The sequence below is a fragment of the Hemibagrus wyckioides genome, linkage group LG25, assembly GCF_019097595.1.
Source record: "Hemibagrus wyckioides isolate EC202008001 linkage group LG25, SWU_Hwy_1.0, whole genome shotgun sequence".
NCBI classification, from domain to species: Eukaryota; Metazoa; Chordata; class Actinopteri; order Siluriformes; family Bagridae; genus Hemibagrus; species Hemibagrus wyckioides.
Window position 1 is genome coordinate 19,260,892 of NC_080734.1, and position 19,594 is coordinate 19,280,485.

At 43.9% G+C, this 19,594-nt stretch overlaps 1 protein-coding gene across 5 annotated transcripts in view; it reads left to right on the forward strand.

Annotated features, from left to right (window-relative positions):
- The window catches only part of pde4dip (phosphodiesterase 4D interacting protein), an 80,162-nt gene that overhangs the window by 38,444 nt on the left and 22,124 nt on the right, over positions 1–19,594 (forward strand). The window contains exons 6-23 of one of the 5 annotated variants that reach the window (XM_058379454.1): positions 438–546; positions 737–879; positions 968–1,124; positions 2,035–2,088; positions 7,383–7,520; positions 8,208–8,327; positions 11,170–11,262; positions 11,377–11,586; positions 11,666–11,824; positions 11,912–12,016; positions 12,129–12,266; positions 13,156–13,335; positions 13,431–13,625; positions 13,843–14,109; positions 14,883–14,949; positions 18,310–18,422; positions 19,010–19,167; positions 19,254–19,434. In XM_058379454.1, the coding sequence (XP_058235437.1) occupies positions 438–546; positions 737–879; positions 968–1,124; positions 2,035–2,088; positions 7,383–7,520; positions 8,208–8,327; positions 11,170–11,262; positions 11,377–11,586; positions 11,666–11,824; positions 11,912–12,016; positions 12,129–12,266; positions 13,156–13,335; positions 13,431–13,625; positions 13,843–14,109; positions 14,883–14,949; positions 18,310–18,422; positions 19,010–19,167; positions 19,254–19,434 (2,587 nt within the window). Of the gene's footprint in view, positions 1–437; positions 547–736; positions 880–967; positions 1,125–2,034; positions 2,089–4,343; positions 6,272–7,382; positions 7,521–8,207; positions 8,328–11,169; positions 11,263–11,376; positions 11,587–11,665; positions 11,825–11,911; positions 12,017–12,128; positions 12,267–13,155; positions 13,336–13,430; positions 13,626–13,842; positions 14,110–14,882; positions 14,950–18,309; positions 18,423–19,009; positions 19,168–19,253; positions 19,435–19,594 lie in introns of those variants that run through there. The other 4 variants (XM_058379451.1, XM_058379450.1, XM_058379453.1 and 1 more) reach the window with 4 other exon arrangements.

Consider the following 19,594-nt stretch of genomic DNA (forward strand, 5'->3'; position numbering starts at 1 on the left):
GATTTTTGTTCTGGAAGTGAACTTCTCCTTAAACACCAGTATTCAAGCAGACATGCTTCTATTAGACCTAAAACTAACGCTTGGTTCTGATCTCAGCTTCTCAGCTGAGTTCAAGTGTTTATAAAACTGTATATGAAATAGTGTCTGGTTTGGTTCTAGAGGTCCAAAGCAGTTTGGTATTCCCAACATCACACACATATACTGATAATAAAAGTGTTTTATTATCGATATAATGAAAGAGTACTCATTTCCCCTGTGACTTTTGGGAGCAGACGTACACAATTACACACGTGTGCATCATACACTTTCATGGCAGGGATAATGAATTGCAATTTTTCACGTTTTTAAATTTTATCATGTTTTCCTGAGTCTAATACAAGGTCACACTTCATTCACATCGACTTACTTACTAAAGTTTTAATTCTTTGCTCCGAAAGTACAACAGAGACTCCGACCAATCAGAATGAAGCTGAAGCACGGCGTCACTGTGAAGAGAAGCAGCAGATTCAGGAGGTCCTGGAGAACAAGATCCAACTGCTGCAGGAGGTACACACACACACACACACACACACTTATTATTAATATTTCTTGAATATCTGATTTTGTTGCCCAAACTGGTCTCTCGTCAGTCTTACATTCCTGGAGATACTGAAACATCTCTCATCATCTCCTCCATTCATAAAGTGCTTTAAATGTACTGAAGGACTACTGACTGTGTTTGTGATCTGGCCATCAGGAGGCTAATCTCGCCCGGAGTGAAGCCAAAAGAATATCTTCCCTGGCTGCCTCCGAGTCGCAGCGCTGTGTAGATCTGGAGACCAGGATGATGGAGATGGAGAGTAAAGAGTCACAAGAGGAAATGCTGGCTGAGAAAGACGGGTGAGCAAACGCATGTCGTGTGAAAGGCAGATCTCATGTCAGTGTACTGAGTCTGCGCAAACTGTAACGTGGAAATCTGTGCTCTCAGGATGATTCAGACATTAACCCAGGCTCTGGGGAGTAAAGAGGAGGAAGTATCATCTCTGCATGAAGAGAGAGACTCACTTACTCACAGAGTCACTCAGCTGGAGGAAGAGCTGCAGGTCCTGAGCAAGGCGCTTCAGCAGAAAGAGAAGGATGTAAAGGTATACTGCTGATAATATGCCTCAAACACTGCACTTTACCCACAATGCAACACTGACGATTCGGAATCAACAACATTATCATTAGCTGATGTTCATTTTATTAGGAAAACCTGTACACTCATGCAGTTCTTTAATCAGCCAATCACATACAAGGCAGATACAAGACAAGATCTTCAGTTAATGTTCACATCAAAACAGCTCAAGATTTATGTGTTTCTGTCATCAGCAAGGTGTTTCTGCCTCCAGAACTCTCTCAGTGGAGGTTTTTTGTTTTTCGCACCATTGTGTAATCCCAGAAGATCCCACTAGTTTCTATAGTAACAGCAGTCACGTCATGGTCACGTCACATGCCACATTCATTTCCCTCTGTTCTCACATCTGGATCCAGACATTAACTAAAGCTGCTGAGATGTCGCACTGCTGCCTCATGATACCCAAGAGTCAGGTTTTAAAGAAAATATTAATCACTGGCACAATATTAAATGTGTCATTTATGTGGAAAGGATTTGTGGTGTAGTGAAGTGCAGTGTGATTACAGACCTTCTGCCAAATGGCTGCAACGGCTCAGATATCTGCATGTATTTATAAACACACACACACATGCGCACGCACACACACACACACACACACACAGCACTGTATGTAGGTCAGTAAGCACCACAGCATATACAAGCTGCCATGTTTATAAATATGTACAGTGTCTCTGTTTTCCATTTGCATATGCACTCATTCAGATGAGCAAATACATCATGTATAAATAATAATAATAATAATAATAATAATAATAATAATCTATACAGTGCAGATCTGCAAAGTTCAGCAAACACTTTCTACTTTATCTTGAACATAAACACACACTTTTTCCTTCTAATTTAATTTAATACTCAACCTTTCACACCTCTTTTAACAGATCCTCAAGGAAGAAATGGATTTTGGGAAAACTCTAAAGCAACTTGAAATGGAGGTGAGAAGTGTCATGTGTTTGTTAATCTGTCTATCTATCTATCTATCTATCTATCTATCTATCTATCTATCTATCTATCTATCTATCTATCTATCTATCCATCTATCTATCTGTCTGTCTGTCTGTCTGTTGTTGTTATTATTATTATTATTATTATTATTATTATTATTATTGAATGTGTTGTTAATGGACAGTGAGAGAGAGACATCTAGTGGACATGCTATATATGAGCAAGTGAATAATGATGCAGTATGTTCACACACACACACACAAATAAACATACATACATACACACAAACAGACACATATATGCACACACATACACACACACACACACACACAAATAAACATACATACATACACACAAACAGACACATATATGCACACACATACACACACACACACACACACACACACAAATAAACATACATACATATATACATACACACACACCATCAATCCCCTCACACCCCAAACCGTTCAGATTTGTCCAGACAGATATTTTTATCTTTGTTTTCTTGTATTTTTGTGTTTTAGAGAATTTGCCCCTCCACATGAGATCAGTTTAATGCAGCGTCACTTTGATCTGCCTGCAGAAAACCACGTCATCACTTTCTAAAAATCCCCAAATTCTTCTCAGAAATCTGATCTTTTTCCACAGAGAGAGCCAGTGATCATTTATCTCCGCCGATCTAGCGTTCGTATTAAATATTTATGTGACCTGTGTGCACCATTTGTAAGGTTTTGTCAGCAATTTTTTATTGCTTTTCAAACACTGTGGTCACTCGCTTGGCCTTTTTTTAATCTGGGCGCTGTAGAAGAAACAGTAGGCAAGCTGAAACAGCCAGTGACTTTCTTTTTGACTCTTTGCTATTTCTGTCAACTGAAGCAATAAACAGTGAGATCATGTTAGTTATAAAGGGGCACTGATGCATTGGCTGATTAGGATAAATAGTTTTTTGATTAGGGCGTGTTTATGGGGGAGCTCTGTTATGGCGTCCTGTCTCTTTTACCTAATACCCAGCGGCACTTTGGATGATAAATTCACGTAGTGACACCAAACAAACCTCGTAAATGTCCAAACTTTCTCCAAAATACAAATGATATCTTTCTGTATTCAGTGGTTAATATGATTCATATGGCCGTGAGCCTGGCTTGTCAGAAATGCATTTCCATGCTGTATTTTAGTGGAAGTGTCAGTGCTGCTGGTGAAGTCATTTGTGTAATGAAGAAAGCTTGAATTGCACTCGTTCTTCTGCTGGAGACGGATATAAACTTTATAAAAGCTGTGGTTAAATGTAGACCTCTGGTCTAGAGCACTGATTTAACAGACAGGAAAATTTCCTTGAATGAACTGGTTCTTTTTTTTTCCTCCAGTTCTTGTGATTCTTGGTAATGCTTATTGCAGGAGCGTCTAACGCGAAATGTTTTCATCATTGAGGATTCATTCAGGGTTGATACTGACCTCGAGGATGTGAACATCTTGTCAGTAGTTGGTTTAGGACACCAACGGTTCCAGGATTCAATCCTGGGCTCAGGTTAAGTTGCCTTTATTTGTAACATACACATTAATGCACAGTGAAATCCTTTAGTCACATATCCCATTCTTGGAGGGTTGGGGTCAGAGCGCAGGGGCAACCATTGTACAGCACCCCGGAGCAGGGTGGGTTCGGGACCTTGCTTAAGGGCCCAATGGTGGCAGCTTGAACAGGGCTTGAACCCTGATCTTCTGGTTAACTACCCAGACCCTTAACCACTTGAGGTACCACTGTTCTCATTGTGTCAGTGTGGGTTTCCTCCTGCCTTATAGAAACATGTTGTAGGGGAAGTGGCAACATGAAATTGCCCCAGGGGGTGTGATAGATGGGCATCCCGACCCTGGGATAGGCTTCAATCTGTGATCTGAATGAGAGCAGTGTGTGTGTGTGTGTGTGTGTGTGTGTGTGTGTGTGTGTGTTAGAGCAAGGGCTATTCCAGGACCAGGGTTAGTAAGCTGTGCTTTAAGGAAGTAAGCATCTGTCTGTGCTCCATGTGATATAAAGGCATGACAAGCAGCACTTTCACTTCTCTGTTAGGGGAAACATAAGCCAAGAGCGCATGCTCAAAAGCACAACTGTTAAAATCCTCTTAAACCAATAAAACTGGCGCTTTGTATCACGGCCATGATGTGAACTCGGCGTCACTCGGATGCTTGCTCCGTCTGTGCTAGTAACAACAACATGGAATGACTGACTAGCGGTTTCGGCGTTGTTCTTTCCCAGCAGAGGGGAGATCACGGAAATCAAATACACATAAAGCCTTTAAACGCGGCTTTGTGGTGAAGAACAGAAATGAACTAAGTAACAGAAATGCTTAACGTGTACGAAATGTACGTGTCTACACTTACTGTAAAGAAGCGTTTCTGTTAATTAAAGAAAACTTAAACTTCATCCCCCCTCGTTTTTTTGTGAAATGGTGCAGGCCGCTTTTCTGGACTCTCTCCTGCAGTGCCACATCGCTGTGTCTCTCTCCGCTCTGCCTTCACACTGAAGATCTCATTCATTAAAAACTAGGAATCGCAGTAAAGGTTTGAGGTTGTGTGATGAAAACCAGCTTGATAGGAGACTGTGATTCATATCGTTTATGAGAGATGATATGTTTTGTTTTTGTGGGTGTGGGCGGCTGAAAGCTGGGGCACTGAGAGTGATGTGATGATGTGGAGAAGAACCTGACATCGAGGTGTGGTGAGAAGACAACAGCTGACCACTGAGGTTTATAGAATCATCACTGACCCCCTGGATAATATTTAAGATGGATATATCTGATAGAAATGTCTATCCACACGTTTAAGGGGGAACTGTGACATTTGTGAAATATTTTTAGTAGTATTTTGTACACTAGAAGATCTGATCTGTGGCTTGGATCCACTGAGATTTTTTTCCATTTAAAGTCCTGATTATTTTAATACAGCCGTATACAGGATCCCAAACATCCACCAGAATTTAAAATGCTGGACTCCAAAACGAAGGACTTGTGTCGTGTCTGTGCACGAGAGCTGTACGGTAACCAACGTCGATGGATCTTCAACCCGACAGCCAAGCTGAGCCTGCAGGTGTTACTGTCGCACGCCGTGGGCAGGCAGCTGACCCGGGATGGCCGCAGAGAGTTCGCCTGTAGTAAGTGTGCCTTCATGCTGGACCGCATGTACCGCTTCGACACAGTGATAGCCCGTGTTGAGGCTCTGTCCATCGAGAGAATGCAGAAGCTCCTGCTGGAGAAAGAGCGGCTTCGGCAGTGCATAGGTGGACTCTACCGCAAAAACAACCCAGAAGAAATCGAGTCTGAAACGAGTAAATCCACAGCAGAGGCTTCACTCGTAGACACGCCGGCGCCTTCCGACACCAAGTACAGCTCTCTGTTAGAAGAGGATCTGACCTACTCGGTGTACGAGTGCTGGGCTGAGCATGGAACAGGTCCACACCAACAAGCTGCACATCAACACCACCACCACCAGTGCCACCAGTGCCATGCAGGATCTGAAGCTAGCACAGCACACCGCTCCAGGAAGTGCAGAGGATGCACCACGTTGCGAGTGGCTGACTCTGACTACGAAGCCATCTGCAAAGTGCCCAGGAAGGTGGGCAGAAGCACCTCGTGTGGACCATCAACCCGCTACTCTGTTAGCAATCTGACTAGCACAGAAGAGACGTGCCCTGAATCAGAAGCTCAAGAGCAAGCCGCTCAGTCGTCCAGTCTGACGGAGATCAGCCAAACTTTGGAAACTGCCGAGGAGGAAAATGTCAGTCTCAGTCCGGCGACCTCGATCGAGTCACTGGATGCCACAGGTGACGTGAGTCAGCCCTGCTCACTGGTCCATTCGGACCTCCTGCAGGGAGCGATGGAGGAGGAGAAGGTCATGACCCAGAGCTCCAGTACAGAGCAGAGCCCTAAATCAGGAGTGGAGCTGGCTCTCAGTCTGATCAAAAGCTTTGAGTGCCGTCCAGTCCGGGTTTTCCGAGGCAGCCGACTTCCTGTCCCGATCAAGCCTCACCAGACCCCTCAAGCGGCGGACTGTCCTTTCTCTCTCCAGCCTGCGGATCTGGTTCCTCTCAGCGTCCAACAGGAACTGCAGCTGGACCTGGCTGAGATCGAGGCACTTTGGCTGGATGATTATGTTCCATGTGGGCCTCTGGGCTTCCAGGAGGTAGTCTAGAGAATCACAATTTAGCACAATCCTCCTGATTATATTTCAGCTGATAGATTGGACAGATTGTTAGAATTTCCTGTGGACTGTGAACATATTTAGATGTTTATGTGTTTGGAGAAGCCACTTGGCCATAATTCCTATTCCTTTGATCACTCAGCATTCTCTTAGCAACACTTCCGCTGCTATGGTAACTGTTGTTGTAGGTAACGATGCTTACGACTACAAGCTCGTCCTCAGAGGAGGTTTTCCCTTGTTGTGCCTTTAAACACACACACACACACACACACACACAAAGTGTTTCCTAATAATATTGTCTCCATGCAGATCACCATAGTAACGCATTGGTTTTAGTATAAACAGTGTGTTGGGGTCAGGGCAGTGGAACAGTGGTGATAAAGCAGCAGGTCTTTAGTCTTTCAAGCTCCAGTGTCCAGGCCCTAAACTGGACTTCCCAAGGCTAGCTTTAATCCTTTTACACCACAGCAAACAGACAAGATCCCTTATACACTGCTCATAACCCTTCATCTGTGCTCTCTGAAATCCAGATGAAAAACACTGGAGCAGAATTAGGCAAATATATGCACAGAAAATACAAAACATTTTTCTTCAGAATTTATTTATGGATTTAACAGACTGACTCTGAGAAATGAAAGTAAGCAAAGACTCAAAATAAGGAAATGACTGACATGTCATCCAGGAAAAAGGGGACTTCCTGTGGAAAGTATAGAGAGGGACTCTATCAGCATAGTGTTAGCAAAGCACAGGGTAAACACACAGCGGTGTCAGATATCGCACTAGCTTTTTATCAGTTTAGGATTTTTAAAAAAATAATAACAATAGATTTGGTGACTATTTTGCTATCTTTAAAAATTGTAAAAAAGTTCTAGAAATTTGTAGAAATTATTTTTGTCAGGAATTTCATCCAAAAAATAATTTTAACAGTAGGTTGTTTGATGAAATTTTGAAATATATATTGTGATATGATTTATTTTCGCCCAAATTAGGAAATGAGGCATGTATTAGGAATAATGTGGGATGGTACATGATATATGAATCTGAGAATTTGACCACTGAATCGTGTGTGTGTGTGTGTGTGTGTGTGTATCAGAAGCTGATTGCGGAGCAGCAGGTTCAGCTGGTGCAGTATGAGAATGCAGCTGGTCAGTGTGTGACTGAGCTACAGAAGGCACAGCTACAGGTTCAGTCTCTCCAGACTAAGATCAGAGAGAGTGAAGCCAACACCAAGGTACAGACCACCTTACTACACTGGACTGAGGTCCTGATACACAACTGCGTTCACTACTGTTCACACAGACTGCATACTGTATCAGATCTACACGTCATAAAATACCACTTATATCATGTGGTGTTATGTTTTGTGATTGTGATTGTCACAGCCACCTTCTCTAACAGCAGAACATCAGAAATTAATCAAATAAATCCCCCTTGCTTCAGAATCACCTCCTTTGGCTCATGCCAGCAGGGTTGCCAGAGTTTGTATACTAAGCTGGGTTCGTTTTAAAACAACGTCAATTCAGATGTGTGTGCCCACCACCGTTTCCTCACGGACGGACGGAAGGAAAGAAGGGAATAAATTTCCCCCCACAGAAGGAGGGAAGGAATGAAGGAAAGAAAGAGAGAGATTTCCCCCACAGAAATAAGAAATGAAAAGAAAATGTGTGAAAGTAGGTTTTTTGGTCTTTCTGTAGAGTTTCCAGTTGGAGTGAAAACTCGTCTGAGATCTGGCAACCCTGTGTCTCAGTAAAGACCTGGTTAAACACCTGAAATTTTGTTGTTGTTATTTTAAATGGATTTGCGACATTAATAATATTAATAGTAATGATGATAATAATAGGGATGTGTATGGTTATTTGTGTGTTGTTCTGCTGTGTAAGGAGGCATTTATTCATGTGTTATATTTATTTCTGTCCAGGAGCTGCAGCAGAGGCTTGGAGTTGTAGAGACTGAGCTGTTGTCTTTGCGGGAGACAGCACGAGGTCAGGAGAGGACGATCCAGACGCTAAACGACTCTCTTAACACTAAGGACAGCGAGGTGTGTCCACCTTCACCAAACAGATACACTCAGATACACACACACAGACACACACACGCACATACACACACACACACATTCACACACACGCACATTCAAACACACACACACACACACAGACACGCACATACACACACATACACACATTCACACACACACAGACACACACACGCACACACACACACACACACACACACAGACACACACATACACACACATACACACATTCACACACACGCACATACACACACATACACACATTCACACACACGCACATTCACACACACACACAGACACACGCACATACACACATTCACACACACGCACATTCACACACACACGCACATTCACACACGCACATACAGACACACGCACATTCACACACGCACATACAGACACACGCACATACACACACACACACACATTCACACACAGACACGCACAAACACAGACACACACACGCACATTCACACACATACACACAGACACACACACGCACATACACACACATACACACATTCACACACACGCACATTCACACACACACACAGACACACACACGCACATACACACATTCACACACACGCACATTCACACACACATTCACACACACGCACATTCACACACAGACACACACACGCACATACACACATTCACACACATACACATTCACACACACACACACACACGCACATTCACACACACACATACAGACACACACATGCACATACACACACACACACACATTCACACACAGACACGCACATACACACAGACACACACGCACATTCACACACACACACATTCACACACAGACACGCACATACACACAGACACACACACGCACATTCACACACACAGACACACACACGCACATACACACAGACACACACACGCACATACACACACATACACACATTCACACACACACACACAGACACACACACGCACATACACACATTCACACACACACACACATTCACACACACACATTCACACACACGCACATACAGACACACACATGCACATACACACACACACACATTCACACACACACATTCACACACACACACACAGACACACACACGCACATACACACATTCACACACACACACACATTCACACACACACATTCACACACACACATTCACACACACGCACATACAGACACACACATGCACATACACACACACACACACATTCACACACACACATTCACACACACACACATTCACACACAGACACGCACATACACACAGACACACACACGCACATTCACAGACACACACTCAGATACACATACACACATGCACATACATAAAATACACACATTCATACACACACACACACACAGACACACACACGCACATACACACACATACACACATTCACACACACGCACATTCACACACGCACATTCACACACACGCACACAGACACACACACGCACATACACACACATTCACACACACGCACACAGACACACACACGCACATACACACACATACACACATTCACACACACGCACATTCACACACACACACACAGACACACACACGCACATACACACAGACACACACGCACATACACACATTCACACACACGCACATTCACAGACACACACACGCACATACACACATTCACACACACGCACATTCACACACACACATTCACACACACGCACATTCACACACGCACATACAGACACACACACGCACATACACACATACACACACGCACATTCACACACAGACACGCACATACACACAGACACACACACGCACATTCACACACACACACTCAGATACACATACACACATGCACATACATAAAATACACACATTCATACACACTTTGACATACACACATACACACACATGCACATATACACATTCTCGCACATACACACATTCACATACACACATTCACATACACACAGAGACACATGCACTGATAGATTCACACACATGCACATACACACATTCACACAGAGACACACACTCAGATACACACACACACACACACACACACTCAGGTACACACACACACACACTCAGGTACACACACACACACACACACACTCAGGTATACACACACACACACTCATACACACACTCAGATACACACACACACACACTCAGATGTACACACACACTCTGGTACACACACACACACACACACACACTCAGGTACACACACACACACTCAGATACACACACACACACACTCAGATACACACACACACTCAGACACACACACACACTCTGGTACACACACACACACACACTCAGATACACACACACACACACACACACTCAGACACACACACACACTTATTTGAATGTGATATGCTCTATTTTTGGCCATTCAACTTATCAAGTTATAAACCAGTGGAATTCGTCTCATTTGTTTACTTCTGGACGGTTAAAAGCTTTCACCATGTTTTTCTTCCCGAGCACACTGATGCTACGTTCACAAACACACACACACACACATGTACACACACACACACAGCGATTTTAACACTGCTGGTGCCGGTCTCTGTACTGTGCAGTCTCGCTACTGCACAGTACAGTACTGTACTGTGTAGCGTGCAGGACGCTAACTCAGCCACTGAAGAGTTAACTCTCAGTGCGGGACCCAAGCCTGGGTTAATGAGAGGGTTGTGTTAGGAAGGGCATCCGGGGTAAAACCTGTGCCAGATCGAAACATGTGGACCAAATGATCCTCTGTGGCGACTCCGAACAGGGAGCAGCCAAAAGAAGTCATTTTTTATTCTGTTCTATTAGATTATTTCACATTTAAAGACATTCCAGTGTTGTTGTTTTTTCTTTTTGTGTAGATCGCTGACCTCCACCAGCTCACAGAGGAGCAGAAGCAGCTTTTGATGACTCTGAAGCAGCAGAACCAGAAACACCAGCTTGAGAACCTGCAGGTGAGAAGCTCTTCTATCATGCACATAAAAACCGTTTCATACATTCAAGCATCTTCTGAGAAACACTTTTAAACGTGTGTGTGTGTGTGCTTGTGTGTGTGTCCCCGCACATAGACATCCACTACAGCACCCGGTCCTCTGCAGGCCGAGCTGTTAGAACTTCAGGCTTCTTTATTTTCAACACAACTGGAGCTGCAGAGCGTCCAGCGAGCCCAGCGTCAGGCCCAGAGGAGAGAGGACGAGCTGACACGTACCAACCAGCGTCTCCATGACGATCTCCAGGAGGAGCAGCGCCATCACCGGGAAGCCGAGAAACACAATCAGGTGAGAGCTGAAAAGGTAAAGCTGTGTGTGTGTGTGTGTAGGAGAGATTAGATGAATTTCTCATGTCTTTCACCTATAGGAGCTGCTCACGGCTCTGCAGAGAGCGCGCTCAGACCTGGAGCAGATGGAAGAGAAGTGGAGGGAGGGAGAGGGAGAGAAAGAGAGAGAGATGGAGGATAGAGAGAGAAGCATCAGGGAGCTGAAGGCCAGACTGCAGCACAAAGAGCGTCTGCTACATGTGAGCAGCAAACACACGGCACACGCGTTAAGCAAGTTAACTCAGACTGGACTGGTCAGCTGAATATGTGTACACAATCATTCGCAGGACTACACTGAGCTGTTGGATGGACAGAAAGAATCAGGTGGAAACAGAGACGTCCTCATCCACAAGCTCAAGCTGCGCATTCAGGAGAGAGACAGAGCTCTGGAGGTTACACTGACTGGAAATATTTAAATATACTGTTTATATATGGATATAAGACTCAATAATAACGATAGCCGTGATGGTTGTGTGTGTGTGTGTGTTTTCGTGTTTTCTCCAGCGTGCAGTAGACGAGAGGTTTATGTGTGTGGAGCAGAAGGAGGCTGAGGTGAGAAAGCTGCAGCTGCTCCTCCGAGAGAAGGAGAGAGACCTTCAGAAAGTGCGCTGTGTGCTGTCCAACAACGAGGAGACCATCACGGTATTATTAATACACACACACACACACACACACATACACAGACATCTTCAGATACAGGCATACATGCACACACACACTCACACACACACATACACACAGACATCTTCAGATACAGACATACATGCACACACACATAGACACACACATACACACAGAGGCAGACATGCCCACATAAAGACACACACACACTCGGGTACATACAGACACGCACACACTTAGATACACACAGACATGCATACACACACACTCAGATACTCACAGACACATTCACACACACACTCACACACACATGCACAGACACACACACTCGGATACACAGACACGCATACACACGAACATACACACAGAGAGACAGACATGCAGACACAGACACACATTCATACACACTCAGATACACACAGGCACACAGACACACTCAGATACACACAGGCACACATTCACACACATGCATATACACACAGGTACGCATATACACACACTCAGATACACACAGGCACACATTCACACACATGCATATACACACAGGTATGCATATACACACACTCAGGCACACACATCACACACATACACACACTCAGTTACACATACACACAGACACACACACTTAGATACTCACAGACACAGATACACACACACTAAAATACACACAGACACACATTTACACACACGCACAGACACACACACTCAGAAACACACATGCACTCATTCACACACACACTCAGACACACAGACACACTCAGGTACGCACATACACACACACACACACTCAGACACACAGAGACTCACATACACAGACACACACACACACACACACACACACACACACACACACAGACTGAAATCTCATTTGACTGTGGTATGCTCTGTGTGTGTGTGTGTGTTGTGTTAGAGTTTGGAGGTGTTGTTGCGAGGTAAATCTGTAGAGCTGGAGCAGGTGAGTGAAGCCTGGAGAGTTAGCCAGCATGTCCAGCATGAGTGTGAGGACAGACACAACTACAGCCTGAGAGAGAGAGACACACTCATCAACCAGCTCCAGACGACTCTACACACACACACTAATGAGGCTGAGGTAAAGACTGGAGTTATTTATATATATATATATCACACACACAAGATTCTGTTTTCTGACAAAAGTCTAATTGAGTCTCTCTCATTGTCCTGCAGGAGTTCACCTCTGCTCTCCTCAGTAAGGTTCCTCTGAGCTCCAGCGAGGTCGTGGAGAAGCTGAACGCTCGGCTGCAGGTGAAGGAGCGACTCTTCCAGGAGCTGCTGAAGGAACACAGCCACCAGATACAGGAGCACCACACACACATCCAGGAGCTGCTTCACACCGTGCATGCCAGGGAGCAGTGTTTCAAGGTGTCTCATCACCACTGACCTCACCACAGGAGGGTTTAGGAATCATAATAGAACTGAAATAGTAAAGACACACACACACACACACACACTGTAAACCCATTTGTCTCATTTATGTCATGTTTACACACATGATCTCTGTGATGATGGAAGTTTCATACTGAAATCAAGACAAAAACGTATCCCAAAAGATTCCTAAACTTTCACTCCCATTTCCCAGGATGCAGCAGAGCGAGTGGGTCAGGTGATGCAGGAGCAGGCCACACGTCTGCAGGAGCTGCGCAGGCAGGTGGTGTCTGCAGGAAGCAGATCATCCAGTACCTCGGAGCCTCCTGAAGATGTGCAGCTCCTCCAAGAAGAGCTCCAGCTGGCGCTCTCCAAACAGAGAGAGGCACAGAGGGAGATGTCCATCCTGCGCTCCACGATAGCACACAACCAGAAGCAGCTCCAGAGCCAGACCGCACAGCTGACCACTTTGAACCACACGGTCAGCACCAACACCTGCCTTTAACACACACACACACACACACACACAGCACCTAGAAACCAGAGGTTTATTTATTTCATTATCATTCAGTTAACTCTACACGATTCCATGTGTCCTTACTTTTACTCACTCTCTCTCTCTCTCTTACTTTTATTCTCTCTCTCTCTCTTAATTTTTACTCTCTCTCCCTCTCTCTTTTATTCTTTTTCTTAATTTTACTCTTTCTCTTACTTCTTCTCTTACATTTATTCTCTCTCTCTTTTTATCTTTCTCTCTCACTCTCTCTCTCCCTCTCTCTCTCTCTTGCTCTCCCTCTCTCGCTCTCCCTCTCTCTCTCTCTCTCACTCTCTCTCTCCCTCTCTCTCCCTCTTACTTTCTCTCTCTCTCTCTCTCTCTCTCTCTCTCTCTCTCATACTCTCTCTCCTTCTCTCTCTCTCCCTCTCCCTCTCTCTCTCTCTCTCTCTCTCTCTCTCTTTCTCTCTCTCTCTCTCTCCTTCTCTCTCTCTCTCTCTCTCTCGCTCTCTCGCTCTCTCTCTGTCTCTCTCTCTCTCTCTTCTCTCTGGGTACACAGTCGTGTGTTACTGTACTTAACTAGCACATTACCAGGTTTTACAGTATGACATTAGCTAGCAGGTCATGGTTTACTCTTCCTCCGTGATCGGGTCATAAACGTATCATTTGTCCACCTCTGAACAGATAAACATAAACATATAGATCACAGCTCGGCTCGGACCCTACACCATGCTGTATGTCTGTTCATCTGTCTTCAACAGAGTAAACCCGAGTGTCCGGTTTCTATGGAGACGGAGCAGACGGCCAGCTCACACACTGATACTGGAGGTGGGCATGAGGACACTGACCTGTTTGGGCTTTAATAACATCTCCTTTACCTACACCTGGGTTGTGTTCTGCTGCTTTAATAGCTTGTAGTCAAAGATAAGAAGATATGAGGCATGTTGTGAGATTCTTCACCTCACTAACCTGCTGTTTAATGTCTCTGGTGATGATGGACAGCACACGGTCCAGTTTGCACAGCGTGATCATTGATAGACTGAATGTTCACAGATTTCCATGATTTTTGTTTTTTTAATTTATTAATGCAAGTCTGTTGTATTGTCCTTTTTGTCATCTATTTATTTCCTTTGACATGAGTATAGAATTGTAGGGCTAAGTTATAATGGACTCTCCATTTTGTTTCTAGGTTACTTCAAGAATTTTCCCTGTTTCAATACGAATGATTTATTGTACGATTAAGTGAATGAGATATTTTTTTTGTGTTTATGATGTTACAAAATTTTTCTTGGGTCATAAAGTGGATTTTTGCACATTTTTGCAATCAGCAATGCCTTCTGTCCTGCAGTAGTGTTGCTGATTCATTATTTTTATTATTATTATTCTTTATTATTATTAACTGTCCAGTCTCTCTTTATTTTACTCTCCCTCCCTCTCTCTGTCCCTCTCTCCTCTTATTCTCTCTCTCTCTCTTTCTCTTATTCTTACTCTTTCTCCCTTTCTCCCCTCTCTCTCTCCCTCTCTCCTCTTATTCTCACTCTCTCTTTCTCTCTCTCTTTCTCTCTCCCTCATTCTTGCTTTTACTCTCTGACTCTCTTTCCCTCTCTATTACTCTTTTTTATTCTCTTATTCTTACTCTCTCTCTCTCTCTCTCTCTCTCTCTCTCAGTAATAGTAGAGCTGTACATATCTTAGAGATAGTGTGAACATAACATTTTTTAATCCTGTGTGTGAGCTTGTGTGTGTTAGTCAGAATCAGCCTTGTAACTGGAGTGAGCTTGTGCATGTGAAGTAACAGAAACTCTTCTGCCCTGCATGTACGAGGATGTCACTCATTTACAGGATGAAGAGCTTTTTCATAGCAAGGAAATTTGTTTCTGTAATAGAAGTCACCGTTTCAATACAAATATACTCGATTCTTGTGGTTCTGCTTTGTAATATGGCTTTTTTTTTTAATTCAGAAGAAATGGAGAAAAAAGATTTTCTGCCTCAGAGATGAGTTCCTCTGTGATATCTGTGCACATCCGCTCATCTCCTGAGAAAACACCGAACATTTTACAGCTTTTTTGAGCTAACAAGCATTATAATAAATATCTGTGATTTTATCATAAGCAGACCAAAATCATTTTTTGGACATTTCTTTCTCCATATTTTCTCTCTCTCTGTTCTAAATGGCCAGAGTTTTGTGGAAACCTGACCATCACACTCGTATATTCTGGTTGAAAATCTCATTCCAGATTTATTCCTTCTGTTTTTACTGTTGTAATACACTCCACTTTTCTCTAGATGTTGGAGTGTGTCTGTGGGGATTAGTGATCATTCAGCTACAAGCGCATTAGTGAGATCAGACACTGATGTTGTAAGAGTGAGGAGGTCTGGGGTTCAGTCGGTGTTCCAGTTCATCCCAGTGGGGTCGAGTCAGAGTCAGGGCTCAGTGCAGGACACTCCAGTTCTTCCACTTCAACCTTAACCTCTACACCATGTCTTTATGGAGCTCTGTGCTTTGTGTACAGGGGCATGGTCAGTCAGGGAGTCTCTCGGTTCCAGTGAAGAGAAACTGCTTCAACGTACAAAGTCATTCTATTTAATTGTCTGCTTCCAAGTGTGAGAGAGAACCACAGATGGGTGTGATGGTCATGGGGTGCACATACTTTTGGCCATATAGTTTCCACAGTCACAAGCACAATCAGTATCAATAAACCCAATGGGAACAATGTTCACAATCCACTCACAACCCCATTCGCTCATAATATTACTACAGAAACCAATATTAATCATTATTATGCACAAATATTAATAATTAGGTTGAATTTACGTCATCTTTTCTTTATAAAGCCCAATCACAGCAAGTTTTTCGAACCCTTGCTCACTTTTCCACTGCCAAAGAGTCATTTCTCAACTAGCAACATGTGTAAAGCTCCCAATTTTTTTCAATTTGTTATAGATTAGAAAAGAAAAACACTTTATTTGTGGAATATATATATGGAGTATGGAAACACAATACTCTTGATAACAATACTCTTCTTCTTTCGGCTTTTCCACTTTGGCCCCAGCGAATCATCTCTCATCTTCTGCATCCTCAACACTTACACCCACTAGCTTCATATCCTCATTTATTCCATCCATATTCCTCCTCTTTGTCCTTCCTCTTTGCCTCCTGCTTGGCAGCTCCATGTCCAACATTCTCCTACCAATATACTCACTCTCCCTCCTCTGGACATGTCCAAACCATCTTAATCTGTCCTCCCTAACTTTGTCCCCCAAACGTCCATCATGAGCTGTCCCTCTGATGTACTCGTTCCTAATCCTGTCCAACCGTGTCCCTCCCAAAGAGAACCTCAACATCTTCAGCTCTGCTACCTCCAGCTCTGACTCCTGTCTCTTCCTCAGTGACACTGCCTCTAAACCATACAGCATGGCCGGTCTCACCACTGTCTTGTATCACCTTCCCCTTGATTCTCACTCTTGAGAATTTGATCTAAATGCTGAATAAACCACTTGAAACGGCTGCAGTAAAAGTGGCAGGGATTTTCTTCCCTCGCTAGCACACTTCATTTAGTATTAGCATTAGCTCAACTGCTAAACAAATCTTATTGTGATAATATCTTTCTCTCGTCAATGTGTCTAGCATTTCCTTGTCATAAGACTACAACACACCTAATATAACATAATATTAACCTATTTTGAGGAATTTGTGCTCATTCCAAGCTTGAAATAGTCTTGTATTGTTCTGTTGGCAGATGGTGTGCTAATTGCTAATAACATTTATTTCTGGAAAGAAGCGAAATGATTTGGAAAACATTGGTGTCTTGAAATAGGTTTAATCACCTCAGAATTGATTTATAATAATCTTATAGGAAATATTGAAGATGTTTTCACTGGCTAACCTGGATGTGTGTGTGTGTGTGTGTGTGTGTGTGTAAAAGTAAGACACTATATTGTATCCGGTTTTGTTTGGCACTCTATTTTATCATGATCTCTTTTTGTGGAATTTCAGGACAGGAAATCACTGGTCAGGAAATAACTCGTTATTATTTACTCCTTCTTCCTGCCTGTTTGTAAACATTACTGTGTAATGAAAAGATCGGGCTTTAGCTGGGGTTTAGTAGCTTGTGTGGTGTTGCTAGCAGCCTGTTTCCATTGGTGATTAAGCATTAATCACTCTAACCGTGTCCCACTGTCTTTGCAGACTCCACTTCAGATGTAGAGGAGGAGGAAGATGATGGTGCGAGTGAATTCACAGAGAGTACTGAAGAAGAGGAGCACTGCAGAGTGACAGCACAGGCTTTAAGCAACACGCAGGTAAAATCCACAAAGTGCACGAATACACAGATATTCTTCCACCATCAGTCTGATCTCACGTCTGATCTTTGCGCTCTGTATAAGTTCGTGCTTGTAGTTATACATGTAGTACTTTCTCCTTCCACGACTCATCTTTCTTAACCGCACACACCACTTTTCACCAGAACAGTATGTATTTGCTCATTATTAAAGGTTTATTCGTCTTAGCAAACATCTTGAATACACCAACCAGGCATAACATTATGACCACCTGTCTAATATTGTGTTGGTCCCACCTTTTGCTGCCAAAACAGCCCTGACCCACTCTTGTCAACTTTTTTGGTAAAGTGGTCAGAGCGTGTGATCCCTTACATAACATTTCTGGCATTAGGCAGACACCCTTATCCTGAGTGACTTACAGTTGATCTCATTCTATACAACTGAGCCACTGAGTGTTAAGGGCCTTGCTCAGGGGCCCAGCAGTGCCAGCTTGATGGACCTGGGACTCAAACTCACAACCTTCCAATCAGTAGTCCAACACCTTCACACTAATCTTCCACATCTCTCTGTCCTCCTGTGTTTCATTCTCTCTTCTGCTGTCATTACAGGGCTACGAGCAGATATCTCAGACTCCTGCAGAGGTGGAGGGTCCGGGGCTGGCTGAGGTGAAGCTGTTAGTGGAGCAGAAGCAGGCGGTGGAACGGGAACTCTGGGAACTGAAGGCCCAGCTGGAGAAGGCCGGCTTCACCTCTTTCTCTCAGATGAGGTATGTGCACTCACTTCAGTTCAATGTCTCTTGTAAAATGCTGATGGAGCTGTCTCGATGTGACGTGGCATGACGTGTCTTCGTAGGAAAGCGTTGCTCAGCCTGCGTTCAGAAAACGAAGAGCTCCGAAACTCGGTGAGAACCAACGAGGCGGAGGAGGAAACACGCAGACCGTCAGATGAGCAGAGAGGAAGAGGAGTGCAGTGGCAGCCTGAGCCCTGTGAGAGCAAGAAGAAAAGAGTGCTGTGTCTCGACCTGGGAGCTCAGGTAAACACCACTCAGAGAGCTGTTTATGACACAGATTATTACCATGCTACCTGACTGCTGACTGAAAACAAAGTGAAGGTTATAGAGGAAGTGGAGGAAGAGGAAGAAAAGGATCAGTGTTCTTCCTTGCACCAAGTAAAGTCAACAACAGGAGGAACAG